Source organism: Arvicola amphibius, chromosome 4, assembly GCF_903992535.2.
Source record: "Arvicola amphibius chromosome 4, mArvAmp1.2, whole genome shotgun sequence".
NCBI lineage: Eukaryota > Metazoa > Chordata > Mammalia > Rodentia > Cricetidae > Arvicola > Arvicola amphibius.
In genome coordinates, this window is record NC_052050.1 from 93,109,212 (window position 1) to 93,134,352 (window position 25,141).

Genomic DNA, 25,141 nt, shown 5'->3' on the forward strand with positions numbered 1-25,141 from the left:
TAAGTTTCCCAGATTCTCTTTATCTTGGTGTGGGGGTGGCGGTGAGTTTGTGCATGTCATGTGCATGCTTATAAATGTGTGTGTGGGTCTCCTTTCTTCCTTTTCTGCTCTCTGCCCTCTATATTGAGGCAGGATCTCTCACTTGAACCCAGAACTGGCCAAATTTGGCTATTCTAGCTATTCACGTTGCTTTGGGCATACCCCAACTCTGCTCCTGTGTTCACCCAGCATTTACATGGACATGATCCAAACTCTGGTCTTCACATTTGCCATGCACACCCTTGACCCACCGAGTTGTTTTTCTCAGTCCTACTAATGTTTTTCTGGCTTAAGAAAGAGTGACATCAGAGAATAACTTGCTGGAGTTGGTTCTTATGCTACGTGGGTCCTGGGGATTGAACTCAGGTCGTCAAACATGGTAGCAAGTTTCACCATGCTGCCGTGCCTTCATTTCATGTAAAGACCATCCTCTTTCCTCCAGAGTGCCTCTGCATCTCTGTCCAAACTTGGTTTATCATAAATGCGAAAGGGTTTATTTCTGGACAACATTCTCTCCCTTTCCTTTGTAATTCTTTCCCAGTGTTTCTCAACTGAGACAGTTTTCTCAACTCTCCCCCCGCCACACACACACACCTCCTGAGGCTTGTATTTGGCAGTGCCTACAGATAGTTTGGCACAGCCCAGGTGTGTATGTGTTACTGGCATCTAGTAGGTACAGGCCACAGGTCAGCCCCCAGAATAAAGAATTTGGTGTCCAAAGAGTGCACAGTGGGAAAGCCTGGTCTGCATAATGCTAGTAGCAGCACATGGCTGATTAACGGAGGCCAGCTACAAGAACAAGTTCTCTATAGTGGTTCTTTCTTAAGATGACTTGGGATTCTTTATGTGTCTGTAGAAATTGTATAGTTTGTCAATGTCTACAAAAACAGTTGGATTGGGTAGAGATTATGCATCCATTTGGAGAGAATGGTCATTTTTATGCTGACTGTTTATACCCATGAGCATAATAAATCATCTCTTGTGTATGTGTGTATAGTTTTATTTTACCCCCGAGATAGGCCTCTAACACAGGTTGGCCTCAAATTCATTATCCTCCTACCTTAGCCTTCTGGGGGTATAGGTGTATCATGCCATGTCTGGCTCTACATCTATTTAAATCTTTAAAAATCTTAGTGGCCAGGCGGTGGTGGCAAACGCCTTTAATCCCAGAACTTGGGAGGCAGAGGCAGATGGATTTATCTGAGTTTAAGGCCATCCTGGGCTACAGAGTTAGTTCTAGGACAGCCAAAGCTACACACAAAACAAACAAACAAACAAACCAAAAAACCCTCTTTCTCAAAAAAAAAAATCTTAGCCAGGTATGGTGAGCTATGACTGCAATCCCAGCACTCAGGAGGTGGAGGCAGGAGGGTGGCCACAGTTTGAGGTCAGCCTGGGTTACATGGTGAATCTGAAACTAGCTTGGGTTACTTGGTAAGACCGTGTCTTCCCTCCACCCCCTGAAAATCTTACCATTTTATACTTTTTAAAAAGGTAACCTTAAAAGTAAGTGAATGATACTTGTTTCTCTTATCCAGGGATGATAAAGAGCTCCTTTGTTTACAAGTTAACTTTAGTGAAAATACTAACTGTAACTAAGCACTTAAGTAATAACACATTTAACAAGTTAACTTTAGTGAAAATACTAACTGTAACTAAGCACTTAAGTAATAACACATTTTTTTTTGCAGCTTGGGGAGCACTAGTCTTGTCACATGACCACAACTGTTTGCAAACACGAAGGCATGGAAATGTGTCAGTCAGGGTCACATGAGAGCTGATGCCCTGGCTATGCCTGTTTGCTTCCACTGCCTGTGGGTCACTGTTGTGTGATGAAACACCATGACCAAAAGCAAGTTGGGGAGAAAAGGGTTTATTCAGCTTACATCATAGTCTGCCACTGAAGGAAGTCAGAGCAGGCACTCAAACCGGACCAGAACCTGGAGGCAGGAGCTGATGCAGGAGCCACGGAGGATGCTGCTTATACTGGCTTGCTCCACATGGCTTACTCAGCCTGCTTTCATATAGAATCCAGGACCACCAGCCCAGGGATGGCACCACCCACGATTGCCTGGGCCCTTCCACATCATTCACTAACTAAGAAAATGCTCTACAGGCTTGCCCACAGCCTGATCTTAAGGCTTTTTTTTTTTTAAATTGAGGTTCCCTCCTCTCAGATGATTTAGCTTGTGTCAAGTTGACATAAATCTAGCCAGTAAAGCCTGCTTGTAAGGGACTTGGTAGCCATCACACACCAGCTTGAGGCACTGCAGCACTTTTTGGCAGATTCTCTCTGCTTTGGCATTTTATGTACGGGGTTGACCAAGCCACATTTGCAGATCTGCGATCTCACTGAAGAGTCCTGTGTGCCCTGTCTGCCATGGGGTGGAGAGGACAGAGTGACCCAATAGTCCTGCTATGTGTCCCTGAGGGTTCCTTCTCAGGAAGTGAGTCAGACAGGAACTCAGGTGAGGGCACCCAGGTCTGGGAATCTTTATGCAGGGATGTGATTCTAACACAGGTTTCCCCTCTGACTTCTGTGAAATCCCAGTACTCAGGTCAGCATGGTAGCAGCACCTGTGAGGACACTGCATTGAGGTCATGCGCCTGCCTGCTTGGAGCCTCACGGCAGCTGCTGCTAGTCAGCTGTGTCCTTGAAAACGCAGAGGCAGAGGCACACCCGTTTCCTCACTCAGCTGGAAGGCCTCCAAACTGAGGACCAAAGCAGGTGTGGTCACTATAGCCAAACACTTAAATGGCCGGCACGTGGTGCCCTCTGCCTTGTCCTACTATTTGAAGAAATCGCCACATACCAGGTCACTGAAAAGAAGCAATGGAGGAGAGGTGGGGGGCTCAGACCTGTGACCTACCTTCTGGTGGTGTGTGAGTTCCATTCATGCAATAGCTGAGTAGCCTTCCGTGGTCTTGGGTTGCCCACATTTCTTTCCCAGTCATCAACCTGCAGACACTGGGGCAGTTTCTGCAACTGTGTCTCCATTTTCCCAGAGGTGTTCCTCTTTCCTTAGACGTGGGGCACAGGCCAGGTCCCCTTGCCTGGGGTGGGGCTGAAGCCTCTGCTAGAGGCAGAGTCCCAGGACTCTACCCCGTGGACTGGGTGTGTGTGTGTGCAGTGCAGTGGGAGACCTTTGTCTAGCGTGTATGAGGCCCTGGGTTTTATCCCCAGTTTTTCACATACACCCCCAAAAGTATAAAAGCTGAGGCAAAGTGTAGCCCAATCCCTTAAGTGGCTGAGGGAGGAGACTTGAGCCTTAAGTCCGAGACCAGCTTGGGCACCATAACGGGTTAGGTGTGGAGGTGTGCCCTTCTCGAAGTTGGGGAGCCTCTTTGTTTTCAGTGCTCCCTGCAACAAATATGCCAGGGAGAGTTGCTGGTCAGTCATATCTTACTGGGGCTCTGTTCCAGTCTCACTCGGTGAGAGCCGCCAGCCAAACTGTCAGGAGAACACTGGGTTAGACATACTGGGAACAGAGGTTTTTACACCTATGCCCACAACTTACTCTGGTCCTTGAAAGGCTGCTTTTCTCCTGTGGCCCAGCTCCCTGACGGAAGCCAGGTGTCGCCTCTAGACCTCATGCCTTGAAAGCCAGCTCTCTTCAAGGGACGAGCCCTGGGCCAGCCAGAGTCTGTTTGGTATAGGTCTTCGAAGTTTTCTGGATGACCCTGGGCAGTGCTGGCCCCTGCCTATACCACCTTCAAATCAAGGATGGCTGCTGTGTGGGTCTGCCTGGTGTTACTTCAGTCTGGATCCCATGCACCTGTCTACCTGCTTGCTGGATAAAGCAAGGGCATGACTGCTTCTAGGCATGGTTGAGGAGCAGGTGTGTATTGTAGATATGAGGGAGAGTGCAGACTGAACATGGCCCGCAGAGTAGACTGAGCCGTGGGGGGTGGAAGAGGATGAGAAGAGAGGGGACCAGGAGTCAAGAGAAGAGGACAAAGAGGGCAACAAGAATGAGTGACTGAGGTGGCAGGTTTTTATAGGAAAGAAAAGCTGGGAGAAGGGTTTTCTGCCACCCCCCCCCCAAAAGTTTCTTGCCTACACAGTAAACCAGATCAAGACAAATTGAAAAAAAATATAACAAGTTTATTTGAGCAGAGCAACTCCCGGGTGGGTTCTCCAGTCACAGAGATTGAGGCCAGTGAAGTCGCACCCCTGAACTAAATAAAGCAGGGAGACTTTATAAGTTGTGGGTGAGGGGTGATGTGTCCACCACAAGTGTAGTCAAAAACTGAGCACTTAGTGGGGACTTGGGCTGCCGTGGCAACAAGGAAGGAAGTTGTAATAGTCGCCAAGAATGTGTGGATCTGAACTTTTTGGTGCCTTGTCTTTGTTCAGAGAGTCTCTGAGTGGGCGGGGCTTTTTGGATGTGCAGCGGTTGCTGGAGGTTCCAGCTGAACAGAAGGGAAGCGAGCTCGGAGGCTGTAGAGATTGAGAGTTGGGAGTGGGATGAGGAGTGCCAAGAGAGCCTGGCCAGCACGTGCTTTGCTGTATTAAACATTTGTTCTCTGTCTCCTTGGGACCTGAAATCCCAGCCTTTTTGTTGATGAGAAGGGGCAACTTTGTCTCTTCTATAATTGCTTCTCAGCTGAAATTAGAGCTTTGTTGTCAGGGTACAGGAAGGCTGCAGTGTTGGCCAAAGTCTGGGAAGGGAGATGGGAATGCTGTTAGGGGGGTCCTGGAGATGTCCCACGAAAGACCACCATCCACGTATGCAATCAGCAAGAGCGTTTATTATCTCAAGGTACCAGCATGCCGGGGCAGCACATCCATCACAAAGGCAAAAATGGCGAATAGTGACCCCCAAGAAAAGCGTGCATACTCTTTTTTATATATAATAAAGGAATTCTAAAAGCAGTGTGATTGTTCTGTCTAGATTGGTTTATCCAAGTGGTTATATTAGTACGCTTTTAATTGGTTAGGGCTAGTAGACATGACAAATCTGGACGAGTCCCAGGCTTTGTCCTTATTTGGTTATTGCTTTGAGGTACCTGGTGTGTGTATGTGTGTGGTGGGTGGAGGGGGATTGGCTATGGCTTAGTGCTTGCCATTCCCCTTGCCCTTACTGTTGGGGCAGTTGATGATTGATGGCCCTTTGTCATGTCTTCCTCAGGAACTGACTTGTTCAGTTCCAGGAGGTGGGAACTGAGGCCTAATTCTTAACTGAGTTATTAGGGGCCTGTCATGATATTTGCCTGACCTTCTCAAGTGCAGGCTGGGGGACATCGCTTTTACTCACTGCCCAGGTTCTCAAGAACCACCTGGGCCTAGTGAAGTGCAGGCTGCTTTGGAGCAGGCTGGGGTGCAGCTTCTGAAGGAACACTTGGGCTGCCATGTTGTAGGAGCATTTTACACTCTTCATTTGATTGCAGATTTGTTGAGACAGGTATAGACTAGGGACAGAAGATAAAGCTAAGGAGTCTGGAGGAAAAATCTTTGTCTTGGGTGTACAGTTGAAACTTCCAGGCCCATGGTCCCCGTAGTTAGGGAAGGAGAGGATTTCCAAGACCAGGGAAAGGAGAAGCCCACTCTCAGGACAGGCAGTAGAGGGGAAGCTTAGGCTGTTGATTGATAGAAATACTTATTTGGAGTCAGTTTGACCCATGACAGGTGGATCCAAGTCGCATCTTGCTGAACCTTACATGATTTTTTGTTGTTGTTTGTTTGTTTTGTTTTGAGACAGGATCTTGCTGTGTACCCTGTGATCATAGGTGTGCTCCACCACTGCCTGGTTTGCTTATAAGAATTTTTTAAGTTTACAGAAAAAGATAAAAGTTTTAGATATATTAACATCACTACTGTTTGTAATCTGTACTGAAATCCACATTGTAGAAAAAGCAGTAGACTCACCCCTTTGAGTCATAGCAAAAGCTATGGTTTTGGATTTAAAGCATACACATTCTCTCCTGTCCAGAGGGCTGTAAATATAGATTGGATATAGAGTTTTCAGCATGTTGTGACACACCTTAAGTCTATACTTAAAAAACAACTAAAGGAAACTTAGAATTTTGAACTTGTGGCTGGGATAGTGATTTACCAGGGCTAGATTAATAGGTTACCAGAACTCTGTTGATTTTTGTTTATTTTTGTTTTTCCAGACAGGGTTTCTCTGTGTAATAGTCCTGGCTGTCCTGGAACTCACTGTAGACAAGACTGGCCTCAAACTTACAGAGATCCACCTGCCTCTGCCTCCTGAGTGCTGGGATTAAAAGTGTGTGCCATCACCACCACCTGGCTAGAACTCCACTGACCGATATTGAAATTTTGATGGTTTGAAGTCTATTGTAACAATAGTATAGATGGGGAAGGAAATCTGAAACATTTCCCATTTTTTCATTACTTTAAATCACCTCCTTAGGCTTTTACAGCTTGCATTTACACACCTTAAAACATTTTCTTAGACACTCACAACTCAAACTTCAAATGATTCCTTTCCATCCCTTCATTTACCATGAGAAAAGTGGTTGACCACTGAGAGCAGTCATTGCAAAGCAAGTTCCTTTAAATAAAGGACTAGTTTTGTAAGTTTATCTCTTTCAGAGTGAAGTCAGTAAGGGAGGTAAACTGTGTAGGGCTTTCTCAGCTGGAGTCCTAATGGCCTGGAGAAGTGGTGCCTGGGGACTGAGTTTGCATGGGAAATGAGCTCGCCAGGCAGCTGCACCCTGGCAGGGAGGTGACAGCACTATAGCCACCATCAGCAGAGATCTGAGAAGGATAAATTATAGCAGGACAAATCTAATCCAAATGGCCCATGTATGTAGTGTATGTGCTCCCTGGCTAACCCTCGGCTTCCTGTGGTGATCTCGATATGAAGCAGTTTGTGGGTCTTCAGCCGTCACACAGAACATGGGCCTTAGTGGCTGAACCCAGAAGGTTTAGAGAGAGATTTCCTGTAGAGGAGGGAACTTGGGAAAACTGACCCCAGGGACCAGGCAGAGCAGAGCAGTCAACCCAACAGTGTCCACAGTTTGGGACAGGATCCCAGCAGGGGGTGAGGTGTGGGGCAGTTGTTTGCAGTGGTTAGGCACTACCACCGGCCAGGTGGAGTCATCTGTGCCCCGCTGTTGTCTTGGAGGCCTCAGGGTGCTACTAGAGCTGACAGTCCTGTCTATCATGGGAAGCGTGTTTCATTAACCACTTAAATGCAATATTCAGCGATCTCTGCGGAGTCTGAGGACCATCTAGTAACTATATCTGATTTTAGACAACTTGTTTTTAGTTACTTACTTTTAGGTTTAACCTGAGAACACAAACAGAATTAATTCCCTGTAAATGAATTATATCTGTACTCAGCATGATTATGAGCATAGTTCTGAGCACATTAAAGATTTTTTTTCTTTTAGCTGGGCCGTAGTAGTACAAACCTTTCAATCCAGCACTTAGGAGGGTAGAGGCAGGTGAATCCTCGTGAGTTAGAGGGCCAGCATGGTCTACAGAGTGAGTTCCAGGACAGCCAGGCTATATAATGAGATCCTGTTTTGCAAAAAAGAAAAAAGAAAAACTTTAAACCATAAATGAAGTTTAAATCCTAAATGCAGGCCATACGGAGATTGGAAACTTTTCTAATTTTTTAAAAAATAGTATACCATTACAGAACCATCAGTTTTTGTATGACTCAGTTATTCAAGTAGTTAAAGCTTAACAAAATTGTAGGCAAGAGGCTAGACATATCTTTAAGTCAGATAATGTTGAGTAGATCTTAGAAATTTATAAGCCTTATTTATTAAGCATACTGTATTCACCAAATGTATGTTCTTTCTTATTCAAGTTTTCTAAAGTCCTGGTGTTGAGTACAGTTAACAAAGATGTAAGTAGTTAGGCATACATCTCTTAAGTCAGTTTCTGTTAACCTGAGTAGACGTTTATAGCCTTAGGAATTTATACACTTTTAAGATTTATTTATTATGTGCTGGCTTTATGACTTTTTTCTTTTTTTTCTTTTTTTGGTTTTCTTTTTTTAATATTTATTTATTATGTATACAATATTCTGCCAGAAGAGGACACCAGACCCCATTACAGATGGTTGTGAGCCACCATGTGGTTGCTGGGAATTGAACTCAGGACCTTTGGAAGAGCAGGCAATGCTCTTAACCTCTGAGCTATCTCTCCAGCCCCTTTTTTTTTGGTTTTCTGAGACAGTTTCTCTGTGTAACAGTCCTGGCTTCCCTGGGACTCACTCTGTAGACCAGGCTGGCCTTGAACTCACAGAGATCCACCTGCATCTGCTTCCTGAGTGCTGGGATTAAAGGCATGTGCCACCACCATCTGGCTATTTATTATATATAGAGTGTTCTGCCTGTATGTCTACTTGTAGGCCAGAAGAGGACACCAGATCTCATTAACTCAGGTCCTGTGGAAGAGCAGTCAGTGCTCTTACCCACTGAGCCATCTCTCCAGTCCCCTTACAGCTCTTACAGATTTTTTTAAACCATATCCAATGAATTTACAAATCCTAATAGTTTACAGCATAGACTTAAGAGATTTTTGGAGAGCAGAGAGCAAAGAAATCTTAGAAATAAAAGATTTTTAAGGTTGGAAAGTAGAGAAACCTTAGAGATAAGAGGCTTTTAGAAGTATAGAACAGAGAAAGTTGAGATTTCAGAGATTTGGGGATCGTTTGTTTGTTCAGTGGCAGGAATTGTCACCATATGAGAGAATTTGAAAATTGAGCGTGCTAATTTTTGGTCATTGAGCTGTACTGTGATCAAGGCATTTTTAGACAATGAGGCTTTCAAATCTCTGAGTCAGAAGAGGAAGAGAGAAAGGTCATATATAAGGCCCAGGAGGGTGTAGGGATGCAGTGGGACTTCTAGGACAGGAGTTCCATCTGGGGAGGGTTCTGGTGTCTTAGAGGCCTAGAAGGACTTACAGAAGCTATGGGACTGTTGCTTCTGAGGAGGCTGAGAGGAGCTTCCTGGCACACCAGTGTGGCAGAGAGCAACAGCTCCTCCCGGTAGAGCAGAAACAGTGAAAGGGCTGGAGTGGGCCAGGCTGGGGGGAAAGAGAGGTTTCCAGCAGAGGGGGAGGAGTAAGTACCTTAGAGACATGCCTATGGGTACATAGCAGGCTGGAGAGATGGAGAGATCGGGTGATAGGCACCCAAGGAGGGCATAGCAGGCTCCAGGACCAGAGAGACACTTCCTGAGTAGACGACAAGAAATGGTTGATTAGAACAGGTGGAGGGAAGAAGTGGCTGAAGAGGCAGACACTAGAATTTGGAGTCAGATTTGGTGATGGCAGAAACCAGCAGAAACAAATGATCCATACATATCTTAGGAGAGCCAGGTTAGTAGCTTTGTTTAGTTAGGAGAGAGAATAAGCCCCTGGGAATGTGGCTCCTATGTGCTTCTCTTGGGTTTCAGCATCAGATAAAGGAAATGAGGGCAGTATGTCTCCAAGGTAGAGTGAGAAAGCTTTTATTGTAGATATAGGGAGAATTCAGCCAGGGCATCTGAACTGAGCTGTGAGGGAGGTGGGTGAGAGAGGACCAGGAATCAAGAGTGAAGGACTTAAAGTACCAAGAGATTGTGTGGCCAGAATGGCTGGGTTCTATAGGAATCAGAAGCTAGGTGAAAGGAAACGAAGCTGAGGCGCTGGAGAGGTTTTAGGTTGGAGGTGGGCATGAGAGCCATTTGTTCTGAATTTCTTTGGGACCTGACACTTGTTTCTGGGTTGTTTTGTTACTTGGGAACATTTGGTGTATCCTACTGACTGCTTTCCATAAAAGGCTGTAAAATTATTCCATCTGCCCTTCACGCAGCCACCTCCTGTGCCCAGCAGCTGGGGCCATCCTGGAGGTTGTGGAAACTTTTACAGAAAATGGCTATAAAGGCTAAGCTTGTGGAGACAGAGGAGCTAGAATCTTTTGTAGTCAGTGCTGTGCTTGGTTGGCTTGATTTGCCATTGTTATTCCTCCTTCATGCTCAGAGTTGGGGAGCCACAGGTATTCTTCAGGCAAACGGAGTGTGGGTAACATTAGTAGAAAGTGTCTATCAACTTGCCAGAGTTTCCTCTGGCATGCTCACTCCTAGCCTGTCCTCAGGGTGTCCTGAGTGAGGGTAAGGGTGAGTGGCTGGGCCTCTTGTCTCTAGTCCTTGGCAGATAAGTCAAGATTCCTTCTAGGGGTGACTTCCCTCGCATATCCTGTCCTGTCAGCATCTCTTCCTGTGTTTAGGTTACATAAAGGTTTGAGCCCTAGAGAGGAGTAGACTGGGGAGCTCCTGCTAGAGCAAAGAGAAGGTCCTGGGTCTGTGTGCACTTATGGATTCAACCCCGGGGCCAGTGAACGTTCACTGGAGCGAGTTGGATTTACCCTTGACAACTGGCAAGCTGTGGGTCTGCTGCCCTCCACTGCCTCCCACTTAGCAGGAGGCCTGGAGGCCTGATGTCAGGTGGCTTTCCTGAGAGCACTATTCTTGCAGTTGCCCCAGTTGCAATCATGGAGCTGGGTTTAGGGGGCAGTGTGGTCAGCACTTTGGTGAACTGGCAACACCTGTCCTGTGAGGGGTCAAGAAGAAATTTCATCAGGTACAATTAGTATTTCTCATGCGTGGCAATGGTCTTTTTTCTGCCTTTCTTGCTCCTACAGGGGTGATGATCGAAAACCATCCAGCAAGCTGATGCTCCCTCATTGGGCCCAGGGACTGCTCAGTTTCTTAGAGTATAGCACACTAAGATGCTTTGTCTTGTCACTTTGCTTGAAGGACGAGGGCACAGGGGACAGTAAGCAATATCTCATTGGCTGTAGTGAACCTAAACTCATGACTTCACTGTGCCTCAGTTTCCTCTGTTGTCAACATTGATCACAACATCCGCTGCCTCCCCTTGTTTGGTGTGTGTTGAATACTCGTCGTTGCATAGGCTATCATCAGCAGTAGTCATGCTGTGACGCAAGGGCTGTTCAGGGAAGACTGGACAGTGAGCAGCCTCTAGGTGGTTGAGGGCGGACTTCACTTCAGAGTTCAAGGCAGGCACAACCTGTTGGGCTAGAGGGGCAGGAGGAAGCGAAGTAAGAGATGGGAAGGAGCATAGGGGCCAGGTGCATGACATTTAGTCTACCGAGGGTGTCCTGAATATGAGGGGAGGGACTAAACTGACTGGAACCTTTGGAACCTATGAGTCAGAGAGTCCACATTCCTGGGATGTGAAGGGCTCAGGCAAGGTGAGAAGCACCCACATCCAGATGCAGAGCCTCTGCCCTCATGCTCAGGAAAGGGTGTGGGATGTTGGGGTGCTGAGGGAAGGCCTTTCTGAGCAAGTTGCCTTCAGCCCAGGTCTGAGTCAAAGGGCTTAGTGGATTTGGTGTGCAAATGTTTAAGTAAGGGTCTAGCACAACCTGTTGGATCGCAACCCTTTGGGGGTCAAAAGACCCTTTCACATGATCGCATTTCAGATATTTTCAGTTAATTTATAACAGTAGAAAAAATTACAGTTATGAAATAGCAACAAAAATAATTTTTTTTGGGTTTTCAAGTCAGGGTTTCCCTGTGGTAACAGTCCTAGACTGTCCTGGAACTAGCTCTTGTAGACCAGACTGGCCTCAAACTACAGGGATTCACCTGCCTCTGCCTCCATGAGTGCTGGGATTGAAAGGCGTGCCCACCACCGCCTATCCCAAAAATAATTTTATAGTTTGGTAGGATCCACACAACATAAGGAACATAGTAGGGTTACAATAGGAAGGTTGAGAATCACTGGTTTAGACCAAGAACCTGCTTACCTAGTCCTAGATTCTCTCTGATAAATGAGATTAAACAGCAACAAGAACCTGAATGAAGGGGTGAGAATTAGCTTGCTGTTGGTTTTGCAAAGTGTAATGAAGTTGTTTCCCACTTACATGTTCTTGTGACTTCCTCTGAGATTTGTCAACAGGGTTTTCCTGTGGCTCTTTCCACTCCAGGTTGGTCTGTGCTTTCCTTGTTTGTGTTTGGAGTTGGTGTGTCCCAGTTGGTCCTAAATTCCTGGTTGGATTCCAGGACATGCTTGTCTTTTCAATTCTCTCTTTTTTCCTTTTAAAAATTTTCATTACATTTTATTAACACATTTGTGGAGATTGCTCTTTCGTTTTCCCAGCGGCTCAGACCTGAGTAATCACACAGAAACTATATTAATTACAACACAGTTTGGTTAATGGCTTAAGCATAATTCTAGCTAGCTCTTATATCTTAAATTAACATTTCTATTATTTTGTGTATTGCCACGAGGCTGTGGCTTACCGGGTGAAGTTCCAGCATGTCCTTCTGTACCGTCCCTCCTGTACTGTTCTGCCCATATACCATGGGATGGTTCACAAGGGGCCTGAGATTGAAACATAACCCACATACAGACAGACATGGGTCATTCTTGAAGCAAGAATATCCCCTTCATTGTGTTCCAGGGCAGCTTATATAGGGCTCTCCTTGACTAATGGCCATGCCCTAGCTCTCAGGATTTTTCAGCTGCAAGCCCACAAGAAACCACTCCCCTGCCATCAGGAACTCATGAGGGTCTCATGCCCAGAACAGCTGGCAAGCCAGGAAACAAGTTGTTATACTCTGGCAGGCAAAGGTCCACAGAAAATTCAGGGTCTGAGGGTCCTGCAGTCCCCAACATCCTTAGCCTTCGGCAGCTGCATGGTGCCTTTTTGACTCCACCTGCTCTCTCTATCTCTGTTCTGATTTCCCCACCTGGCTTTACACTCTGCTAGGCTATTGGCCACAAAAGCTTACTCATCAACCAATAAAAGCAACACATATATGGAAGGACATCCCACATCATCTCCCCCTTTTCTGTCTAACTCAAAAGGAAGATTTTAACTTTAAACGTAATAAAATTACATATATGTAGTGATGAGGCAGCAGGCCTGCTTTTTGTCCTGCCCGCTCCCGCACAGCTAGTTTTAGCCCCAGAATAATTACATGGAACTGTAATTCATTTAAACACTACTTGCCTGGCCCATTAGTTCTAGCCTCTTATTGGCTAACTCTTACATTTTGATTAACCCATTTCTAATAATATGTGTACCATCACGAAGTGGTAGCTTACAGGGAAGATTCTAACCACCGTCCATCTTGGGGTAGAAGAAGCATGGCGTCTGCCTGAACTCTGCTTTCTTCTCCCACAATTCTGTTCTGTCGCTCCACCTATCTAAGCTGCTGTCCTATCAAAGGCCAAGGCAGTCTCTTTATTTGACCATGAAAGTAACACATAGACAGAAGACCCACCTACATCACATATACAAAACAGTTAACAAGAATTATAAGTTTGGAGGCCGGGCGGTGGTGCGTCACGCCTTTAATCCCAGCACTCGAGGAGGCAGAGGCAGGCGGGATCTCTGAGTTCGAGGCCAGCCTGGTCTACAAGAGCTAGCTCCAGGACAGGCTCTAGAAACTACAGGGAAACCCTGTCTCGAAAAAACCAAAAAAAAAAAAAAAAAAAAAGAATTATAGTTGGAATATTTAGTCTCATTTACATTTGGCAAATTAGGAATAATACTCTATCATCTATCCTATCTTTGTGGAGGTCTTAAGTTTTATATCTAATTTATTCTTATTATAACTAAGGAAAACTATAACTATCTGTCTTCAACTCTTCAAAGACTCCAGAAGGCTATAAATATTAACTAAGTAAACAGAAAGTGCAGTTGTAAGTCACCTTCATAGAACTATAGAAGTTACAAGAGACATCTTGCTGTCTGGACAGTCAAACCAAAGTTCTTCTGTAATGTGGGGGGGGCATCCATCTTCAGCCTACAGGCCCATAATGTCTGACAGACTTTTCATGAAGCAGAGATTTGAAGATCTGTGCTGCCTACATTGTGAGTAAACTCACAGAAAAAGTAGTGATCTGCAGTCTTCTGCGTGTGCAGGGAACTGGAGCCGAATCCAGCAGCCAACAGGCCTCGTACACACACTGGTTTACGGATACATTTATAGTACATGGAAGAAAACCTAACACGCAAAGTTGGCCCAGTATTTTAAAGTGCTAGTGGCTGAATAAGTCCCTCAGCAAGTGTGTGTGGTTGTGTGTGTGTGGGTGTGTGTGTGTGTTGTGGTGTGTGTGTGTGTGTGCGCACATGCAGTGATGGCCGTCAAAGAGCTCCCTTTCTCCTTCTACCATGTGAGTCCCAAGAAGAGAGCTCAGTCATCAGGCTTGGTGGCAAGTGGCCTTATCCATTGAGCCGTCTTCCCAGTGTCAGGTCCAAGGAAACTCCTGTTTCCCTAAATTCCAAAAGGCAGAAGGGACAAATGGCTATGTGTGGTGTTTATTATCATATTTGTTATCATATCAAAGCTCACGCTGGCCTCCAGGCTTCCTCAGTATCTCATTACCTGCTACACATTTCACAGTCCATGCTAGCATCCTAGCCCCTCTCAGCTCCTCCCCTACCCTGAAGTCCCCAGCTCATGGGCTTCCCTCTTCAGCTACGCATTCTTCTTAGAGCCCGCTATTTTGGCTGTGCTCACCCTCTTACTCTCCCCCACCTCTGCCACACTCCCTCTCTCTATGTCCCTTTTTCTTTCTCTTCTGCTCCTGCTTCTCTCCCGGCCAGGTCCAGTCTGCTGACCATGTTCAGTCTACCTTTTCTGCTCCAGACTTCCCTGATGCTTCTGGCTGTCTCTCTCTCATATCTACAGTAAAAAACCACAGAACGGTCATTCCCTCAGTTTTGTGGCGCCATGCTCATGTGTGTATATGTATGGGTGTATTGGTTGCAAAAGATGAGGACATAAACACGCCGCCCCCTTGAGCTTCTAGGCACACAGATTGTTGCTGGAGCTACTCTGCAGCCCAAGAGACAGCATCTATTGCTAGTTATTGTCTTTTTTTAAAGTTATTGTCTTCTTAATGGTTTAGTGGGACATTACTATAATATCAAGTTCCTAATTTAGTTGGTGGTTTTCTAGTATATTTAGTTGTATGGCCACCAACTATTATCTCACTCTAGATAGAACTTGAGTCATTCTGGGATATTATCATCATCATTATTATTATTTTATTAATTTTTGGTTTTTTGAGACAGGGTTTCTATGTAGCCCTAACTGTCCTGGAACTCACTCTGTAGACCAGGTTGGCCTCAAACTCAGAGATCCCCTGCCTCTGCCTCCCAGTACTGGGAATTAAAGGCATGCACCACTACTGCCTGGCATTCTGGGATATTATATCACTGCTGTGACAGACATGTTTTTCCGTATCTTATACCATTTGAAATTTTTTGTTTTGTAAGTTAGTTATATGTGTATTTGTAGAACAGTGATAGAGGTAGAAATAAAGCCAAACTGGTTTACGATGGTAGTTACCTCTTATCTTTGATTTTGTTAGTTTCAATCACGGGTTTTCTCTGTGAGCTTTGGAGCTGTCCTGGAAACTAACTGTGTAGACCATACTGGCCTTGAATTTACAGAGATCCACCTGTCTTTGCTTCACTGGTGCTGGGATTTAAAGACGGGCACCACCACTGTCTGGCTAATGTGGTTGTTTCTTAAAGGACCTCTGGAGGAGTTTGGGGGGCAGAAGATTTCCCAACCAGATACCTATATCCTGCTTGGGGCTCTGAGGCATCTCAGCTTCTGTGTTCATTGTGCTTTTCTCTCAAGCCTTCCTTTCAGACCAAGGCTACCCTTGCTGTGGAGTTACCCCAATGGAATAGATATCCCAAGGGTATTAAGTGTTGGGTCATAGGTCGTGGTGTGCTATCAGTTGGCTTCCTTGTGTCTTCCTTGCATCTTCCTGTTGCATCTCTTGCTGCCCGCTAGTGCAGAGTGGTCATCCTATCCGAAGGATCTTAGCACAGGTGAGCTTCCTAGCAGGCCATTCATTTGATGGGCTGGTGTGTGTGAGGAGAGACTAGAACTGTTTTACAGCTGCTCCGTGGTTCAGATGCACTGTTAGGTGTATAGAGTCAGCCAGAATTGAAGCCAAGGCCAGACACGATCAGATTCTCTCCCTCTGAGATTCTCTTCCCCATAGGTGCTCATGTTTACCAGCACTTTTTGTTTTTTGTTTTGTTTTGTTTTTGTTTTTCGAGACAGGGTTTCTCTGTAGCTTTGGAGCCTGTCCAAGCCTTTCCTGGAACTAGCTCTTGTAGATCAGCTGGCGTCGAACTCACAGAGATCCTCTTACCTCTGCCTCCCTAGTGCTGGGATTAAAGGCGTGCACCACCACCACCTGGCTTTACCAGAACTTTTATGGTAGCAGAGCTGTGTGTGGCTGCAGGTGATTTGGAAATATGTTCTTATACTTGTCTTTATTGCAGTCATTCTCTTTATTGACAAAGCCACCACGTGAAATGTTTAATGCAAAGACCCATTGCAGAACAGAAAGCCTGGGCTTTGGCCCTTTTCTTGGACTCCACATGGCTTTGTCTGGTAACCTTTCAGCCTATCTTGTGAGGCCATTCTGTTTATTCTCACAGTTTGTGTGTTGTGTCTGTCAAACAGGATCCAGGAGTACATCCAGCATGCTCTCCTGACCTTACTAGCGCACATCATTGTACACGTGTATGATTCATTCTGCTCTGTGCGGTATGTGCAGGTCTTTTATGGAGCACTGTGAGGCAGTCTATAAAACCCAGGTCTTAAGTTTTGAACTATTTGTCACCTTCTTCTTTTTGTTTGGCTACAGTTGACTGCCCAGTACACCTGGTAAGCAAGCACTAGAGTTGAGGTTAGGTCCTGCCTGCTGCTCCCATAGTCAGGGATAGCTGAACTGACTTCATAGCTCTGGGCTCCTACCCTGGGAAAGAGCTGCCTGGCCTTATCTCCTGGGCCCAGATCTACCTTATGGCCTTGTCTGTTCCTACAATAGCTGGGATTGTGATTCTTCTTCTTTTTCTGAGACTGAGTTTCTCTGTGTAACAGTCCTAGCTGTCCTGGAACTTGCTCTGTAGACCAGGCTGGCCTTGAACTCACTGAGATTCACCTGCCTCTGCCTCCTAAGTGCTGGAATTAAAAGCGTGTGTCACCACCATTGCTTAACTTGGAGCTGTGGTTCTTAAGTCACAGGCCTGTGTTGGGTGTTCCTGGTTGCCTGAGAGGCCCAGAATTCCCACTGGGACCCTAAGAACTCCCAAGGATTTCGGGATCCAGAAGTTCCTGATGTTCATGAAGTTGAGGGATAATACAGTCTGAACAGCCCTAACAATCCATGGCACATGGTCACCTAGGCTTCTGCTTGAGTCGTCCTGTGCTGGAGAGTTACTGGGGTGGTGGCCAGCCTCAGGCTGGATATCTGAGAGAGGCCTGGACTGTCTGGTTTTCTTCAGGGGTAGTGGTGTACTCAATTCCTTTCAACATCTGAAGCTTTCATCTTTTTCCTCAGGAGAGAAATGCAAGTTTAATGTTTTTTAAAAAGATATATTTATTCTATATTATGTATAGTGAGTATTTTTCCTACATGTATGTATATGTACCACATGCATACCTGGGTCACATAGGGGTGGTTGTGAGTACTGGAAACTAAACCCACACCTCTTCAAAAGCAGCAAGTGTTCTTAACCACTGTGCCGTGTCTCCTGCCCTGTAAGATGTTCTAAGTGCTCAGGGGTCTAGGTGGAACTTCTTAAAGTTTCAGTACTTGTAAGAAAGAATCCAGATCAACATCAAATTTTAAACTTTGATCATCGCTGGGTATTAAGTTCATGGCACTCAGATTTGGGAGGTAGGGTACAGACAGTGAGAGGGTAAGAATAGTGTGGGATTTCTGGAGAAGCTATGAGAAGCAGGCATCAACTATGGCTGTAAAACCACTGCTGTGTGTCCCCTCACAACTCTGGAGGCCAGGAATCAGGAATCAGTTTCTTCCAGTGAAGACTTCAAGGAGAATCCTTCCTTTCTCCTCTCTTGGCTTCTGGAGGATCCATTCTACACCTGACTGGTAGCTGCTTCCCTTCGGTCTCTGCCCGTTTCTTCACCCACTTCCTCTCTCTGTGTGCACGTGTCCGGATCTCCCTCTTCCATACCTTTGTCCACACTGGGTGAGAGTTTGCCTAGTCCACTGGGGTTTCATTGTGACTAGCGCACCAACCGCGACCCCACCTGTTTCCAAGGCCGGGGTACGGGGTGTCTTGAATGTATCTTTGTAGTTAGGGTATGACTTACCGGACTCCTGAGGACAGTGATGTTCAAATTCAGAACTTGCTGACATCTGTGATCAGGGAGAGGCAGGTTGTAGCGGCCGGTTGTTTACAGAAGGCAGAACCAGAACTTGAGCTGCTTAGAATGAAGCCATGGGGCTTCTTGGTTGTTCCCACAGGGTTGTGCTGAACGCCGTGTTCTAGCGACAAACATGTTTCCTTTTTTAAGCAGGAAACTACTTTGCTTCGCACTTTTTTATGGGAGGTGAGAAATTTGACACCCCGCATCCTGAAGGCTACCTCTTTGGAGAGAACATGGATCTGAACTTCCTGGGCAGTCGTCCAGTCCAGGTGGGTCTCTGCAGGGCTGGTGCTCGTGGCTGGGGTGAGTACTGGGACCATCTCGGTTGCGAGGATGAGTAGGCACCAAGTGTCCCCAGATGGGACAGAGCTGGAAGGGAGCTTGTACTTTGGAGTGTGACCTGGGGTTGCCTCTGACAGTCAGGATTGGGCCACTAAAGGACAGAATAGCCATTATTTGTAACTAGTGCAGTCCAGGCTGCACAGACGTTAGCGACTTCCTTCTAGGCCTTTTGTTTGAGGCAGACAGAATGGTGGGAAAGAGGCCATGATCCCACTAATTGCCCAGGAAACACCTATTTAATAACTTACTATATTGTTCCATTCCTTCAGTCTACTCGTTTGGCAACTGGTATATGTCTAGAGGCTCTCACATTGGGATGGAGACTGAAAGTCCAGACCCCTTTCCCTCCTTCCCCCATTTCTCAAGATAGTGAGGATCATAAGAAGAAAATGTAGGCAGTTGGGAGGGGAGGGGGAGGAGAAAGGAACAAAGAAAAAGTGAGAGGAACGATCCTATGCAGTTGGGCATCCACTTGGGGGTGATAGAGAATACGGACAGTCTCTGTACCTTTACCAAACTTAGTCTCTCCTTTCAAACCCCAGCACAGTGTTGCTGGCAGAAGACAACGACAGATACAGCCATAGTTCATGTCACCAGTTACATATATATTTATATAGCATGCACACATATACACATGTGTTATCTTCCCAAATACTTATGCAGACTGTCTTTGTGGGCAGTGACGTCATGTGACCCTTCCATAGGAGTAAATGCCTGCAGAGCCTAACCTGTTGCCACTTTTCATTCAGGGTTCTGCATAGAGCTGAGGAAACACTGGCTGAATATCAAGTGCCTTGGTGGTGCAGATCATGCCCATATCCGGGCAAATGGCACGGGTCTTTCTGGAGGGCAGTATGTCCAGTATTAGTTCAGCGCCTCACATGGGGACCAGAGCCCAGGAAAAAACCTGTGTATGGGGCTCCTACTCGACTTCTGTTTCCTACTCTCTGCTGCTGCTACTTAAGAGTCATCTATGTTGACTTATATTTTTCCTCTTCTAGTTTCCCTATGTTCACTCCTGCCCACATGAGCCAGTAATGACCCCTGAGGAGCCTGGTGAACATCCATCCGCAAAGACTCCCTTCCGACTTGTGAGGATAAACTCTGCTAATAGGCTGCCCTCCTGGTGGACCCTGTGTGTGGTTGCAGAGGCTCTGCTTGGGGCTTAGGAAGGGGCAGGGATATTGGGAGGGCTGGTCTCATGTTCTTACATGCAGTCAGAGACTCTGTAAACAGACCCTAGAGCCATAAGCTAGAGGTTCTCCCACCCCTTGTGGTTGTGCCTACTCGGGTGCCCCTGCATCTGAAGTGTGGGGGCAGGAAACACGCCCAGTTTTCTGCTGTGGGATGAAGTTAGTCCTGTTGCCAATAGCATGTAAAATTGCTTTAAACCTAAGATACCCTACCAAGAACACTTGTCCCTTATTTCTGAGGGCAGTAAGGAAGGGAGGCAGACTAGGATAGTTGTAGGAGGTTGCTTGTCATTTCCTGGCTGCCCAGACTTGTGAAAATTAACACACAGAAACTATATTATTTAAATCACTGCTTGGCCAATCACTTAAGCATATTGCTAGCTAGCTCTTAAATCTAGAATCAACCCATTTCCATTATTTTATGTTTTATCACGAGGCTCATGGTCTACTGGCAAGGTTTCAAATGACAGCTTACGTCTTTCTCCTCTGATGGCTCCATGGCTTCTCCCTGACTCTGCCTTCTTTCTCTCAGGATTCAGTTTAGTTTCCCCCGCCTTGCCTCTATTCTGCTAAGCCACTGGCCAAAAACCAACTTCTTATTAACCAGTGGTATTCACAGCATACAGAGGGGAATCCCACATCAATGGATTATAGATCTTGTTGTGCCACAGGGACCAGGCCTCCCTCCACCTTTGCTTGCAAAACAGACATATCCAAGCAGCTAAGTTTATGCCCTGCAGCTGTGTGGGCAGGCCAGTTTTTGGTGCTATGGTTCCTGACCTGCCATCTTCCGCCCACTTTTGGTAGGTACAAAGACGATGCAGACAGCCCTACAGAGGATGGTGAGAAGCCCCGTGTGCTCTACAGTCTGGAATTCACCTTTGATTGCCGATGCCCCGCGTGGCTATCACCATCTTATTGCCAGGCAGTAGAGGAGTTCTTGAACGGCATGGCAGTGTGAGTACCCTCGGTGCGGGCATGTTGGCTTTATGCAGAGGCTTGCAGTGTTTTATGGGCTTTTCCCCTCTCTGGAGAGTGCGGTGGCCTGACAGGTCCCCAACTGCTAGTGGTGGCTTGGTCTTTCAGGTCACCAGTCTCCTCCAGAAGCCTCCATAGAGTCCCTCCTTTGGCTAGAAGGATACCCAGCACCCAGAAAACTTGCAAAGATTGGGAGTTGTATGTCAGGAGTTTGGGTGGATACCACATACATGTATTTTGTTGTGTTACAATTACAGATTTGAACTTTTGGAGATTTTCTATAAATGAGTCTTGACAGTTTCAGGAGTTTGCAGCCTGCAGCCACAGTCCTGACCATAGCAGGGGCTGCCTCAGCAGGAAAGCCAGCCATGGTCTGAGTGGCTTCACAGACGGGCAGAATGTGTCTATGTCCTTGCTGTGATGGAGAGGAGCTTGAAAAGGCTCAGATCTAGCCCTGGGGAGTAAGGACCGAGAATGCTAGCTTGGAGTGTTTCTTCGCTCTGTGCCTTCCGATGTGATCAGTACATACAACTGCCTGTTCCTCAGTTTCCTCAACCGGAAATGAAGGTTGGGGAGTTAGCTCTTACAGAGTGTCCTTTTGACCAGCTTCCCCATACATCAAGGCTAGCTGCTGGTTGAGAAAAGGTTTCCCTTAGGACTCAGAACTTGGCCCTGAGCAGCCAACAGACTTCCTCTGCGTAGGGCAGTGGGCAGATAGGACATACTACTGCCTTTCCACAGTTGGTTCTTTGAGGTTGCACTGTGGCCTACGCAGTGGGCTAGTGACTTAGTTACATTTACTAAGGTTACTTAACAGTACTCCAGTGTATGTACCTTATGGTCAGAAGGGAGTGTAAGAGTGGCCAAGCCCTGCAAGTACCATCCTAACAGGCTACAGCCTCAGGCAGCATAACCCCCATGGTGTCCTCCCTCCCGGGCCTCTAGTGTGAGGACAAGTGATAATAGCTCCTGTTTCTGAGTTGGCCTTGGGCACAGCTGCCACAGCGGATGAGCCCTGGATTCTGGGCAGGTGCCTTGGAGTTGCTCCAGAGGAAATGAAGGCCACAGTTCAGTGGGCTCCAGCCCAGCCCATCCAGACAGCCATTCTCTGTCTGTTGTGTTGTGTCTGTGTGTTGTGTTGTGTCCTGGTGAGGTATGTGAGTGATGGCCCTGCTGCAACAGATAGATGGACTAGGATAGGTGGTCAGATAGACATGGCTGCTCAGAGATGCATCCTGTAGGTAGACTTTTTCTGAGACCTGCATGAGGCCTGTTTCCCTCAGTTTGCTGGCTCGTATACCACCACCAAATCACCAAGACAGAGAAACAGGAGGCTCCAGGACCCAGCCTGCAGGGATACTGTCCTGAGTTGCAGGCTAGGCAGTCCTCTTTTCCTTTCTTGCCCCATAACATCTTGTCCTGAAAATTGAAATAGAGTGGCTCTGGGGTTCCGCAGCTTATACCTGAAGGCCCAGGCTGCTGAGACTCTTATCCTGGACTGGCCTTTTTTACTGCATCCAGGCTGGACCTCTCTGTGGGGTTCCCTCTCACACTGGCACTGACAGTAAGGACAGCAGGGATATCCCCCAGCTTCCCAGGCTCTGAATGTGGCTTTTGTCTCAGATACCCAGAGAATCCCTGGGACAGTAAGAGGGGGTGAGGAGTGGGAATAGGAGTGGGTAATGGCTGCATTCATGAATGGGGGACATTGGCTCAACTCTTGTTTTCTAATGATCAGCCTGGGGTGTGAGATGAGTTTCTACACAAATGAAAGGATGGTCCTTGCAGCACTGTGGGGGCCAGCAAGGCAGGGAGCTGGCCTGGGTCACTAGAGCAAAGATGCAGTATAGCGGCTGTGGGCATGCATGTGCATTGACTCTTCATGAGCAGTGCCAGGCTGGGACTGCGAAGCAGGCAGCTAGGAGCAAGCATGGCATAGGGAGGTCTGCACTACGATCATTCTCCAAAAGTAAATGCACTAAATGCCTTGTAGACATGTTCTTCCCATCCAGAGGGCAGCAGAGGTATTGGGCTGGCAGGGATTCTGGAAGAAATGGGCAGGACAGGGCAGCCTAATGGTGAGCAGAGCTGGTAGTGGAAGGCACCTGAAAGAGCCAGGACCACCTGGCCAAGTGGGTTTGCTTCCTTGCTTCCTGTCTGGATGACTGAGACCTCTCAGTCCCTGTAAAACAAATGGCTGCCCGCCTCAGCTGGCCATCGGATAAGTAACAGAAGGAGGTGGGAGGGCTTGGGTGCGGGACCCATGGCTCACCAGAGTCAGGTGGTTGCCTTGCCTGCCTTCAGATACAGCTGTAAAAACCCTTCTCTTCAGTCTGAGACCGTCCACTACAAGAGGGGCGTTAGCCAGCAGTTTCTCCTGCCTCTTTCAAGATTGACTTTCTCCGAGGGAAGGATGATGAGGTTAACTGGGGGAGCCCTACTTTCTCTTATTCCTTCTTTGGGTTTTTCTGTCTTCTGCCTGGTACGTTATACTGGGTGCCAAGGAGATTCCTCCTGGCCCTGGCAGCCTGGGAATGGCCAGGTTTTTGTCTTGGGTCAGATATGCAGAGGGACTAAAGAGTAAGATGTGGGTGGGCAAGGCTTAGTGGCCACAAGTGTGATAGTCTTGGAGGCTATAGTGCTGGGTTCTGGAAAGGTGCAGAGAGAGGTTTCCCCTTTGTCATTGTCCCCAGACAGCAGCATGACAGTTTAGCTGTTGTCCCTCATTGTCTTTTCCTTGTGTTTCTGAATCACACGGTGTCACTGCACAGCCTTTCCTCCCAGGCCTCTTGTGGGTTACAGCTTGAGTAGCTTCTGCTAGTCTTCCCTACTCCCCGCCCTTCTTTGCCTGTGGTGTCTACTTAGTCTATCAGAGTCTTTCTTCTCTGTCCTTATTTCTCGGCGGCCACCTGCAGAGACCCTTGCCTGGGAGCCCCTTTGTGAAACTCCAAGGCTTGGCCTGGTCTCTGAATATAAGAACTTGGGTGTGACTCATGCTGGTGGCAACTGCCTGGGCTCCTCCCTGTCCCAACAGCCTCTTTCCACATGAGGCTTTCTTTTGTTCTATCTTAAAAATAAAACAGACAGCCAGGTGGTGGTGCGTGCCTTTAATCCCAGCACTTGGGAGGGAGGCAGAGGCAGGCAGATCCTGGTATATACAGAGTGAGTTCCAGTACAGCCAAGGCTACACAGAGAAACCCTGTATCAAAAAAAACCAAAGCGGGGAAAAGAAAAGAGTGCTGCCTCCTCTTGTAGAGGACCTGAGTTCAGATTCCTAGATTCCACAGGCCAACTCAAGAGTCTGTCTGTCATTCTAATTCCTCCTTCTGGCCTCTTGGGGGACCAGGCACTCAGCTGGTGCACAAACATGCATGCAGATCAAACAAGCAGCTTCTTCAGGCTCCCTCTGGTGGTGGAAGCCTGTCCTCTTCCATTGGTCCAAGGCTGCTCTGTGTATGCACTACAGTGCACAGCTGTGTGCAGGTTTCAGGAGGGGAGTCTCTGAGGGAGCTGTGATAGGTGAAGTGCTCTGTAAGCCCCGAGATACCACAGGGAGAGGAGGACAGGACCAGAGACACTGACCACCCTCTCCGGAGTGTTGTTTTCTGTGCTGAGTTCCCCCAGCACAGCTGCAGAGTACCACTGAGAACAATACAGACTGCCTGGAGGCTACTCAGAGTGTAGAGGACCCCATGCACTCAGGCTTCCTATGAGCTTCCAGCCTAGGATGGCGCGGGCTCTGCTCCTCCTAGCTAGCTCACCTGTACCCAAACAAACAGTTCCTGGGTGAAAGCTCCTCTCCTTGGGCCTAGTTTATGGACCTTGTAAAGGCAGCATGTGGCCAGTGTCATCATCACCAGGATCACTCTGAATTGTTCTTCTGCAGGGGTGCAGACTCACAAGAGACCTCATCACAGAGCAAGGCGCTAAAAGTCCCAGTTTGTGGGAATTCTGCGCTGGGTAAATGCGCAGGACTTGTCCCCATATTGCTTTCCCACAGTGGCCCTGTCCAGCCTGGTGCTGTGACTGCCCTGCATGCCACCTGCTGCTATCCCAGTCTTTTGCCTGTATCTTCCTTCCGAAGGACCAGAGCAGCTGCTTCCTGCTCACAAATCTTCGCTGACACTGTAGCCTCAACACAAAAGGAAGTGTGTTGCGTTAAGCATGTTGTTCCAGGCATTGTGCTCAGCCTTGCACTAAGACTGGAGATGAGAAACAGGCTCAGTTGAGGTTTGTTCACAGTGAATGAGCAGAGAATTCTATTGGAAGCCAGCAGTCCTGAGTGTGGCTCCATTCCTGCACCATGATGAAATGCCATAACCAATGACGTGGGTTCTTGTGTGTGTGTGTGTGTGTGTGTGTGTGTGTGTGTGTGTGTGTGGTGGGGGTTCGAGACAGGATTTCTCTGCATAAAAGTTCTGGCTGTCCTGGAACTT

The 25,141-nt window shown here is 47.2% G+C and overlaps 1 protein-coding gene across 1 annotated transcript in view; it reads left to right on the forward strand.

The window, feature by feature from the left end:
- Positions 1–25,141, forward strand: part of Mgrn1 (mahogunin ring finger 1) — a 53,593-nt gene that overhangs the window by 4,803 nt on the left and 23,649 nt on the right. The window contains 6 exon segments of the mRNA XM_038325325.1: positions 18,343–18,461; positions 19,536–19,577; positions 19,579–19,625; positions 20,535–20,684; positions 23,010–23,086; positions 23,089–23,126. Of these exon segments, the coding sequence (XP_038181253.1) occupies positions 18,343–18,461; positions 19,536–19,577; positions 19,579–19,625; positions 20,535–20,684; positions 23,010–23,086; positions 23,089–23,126 (473 nt within the window).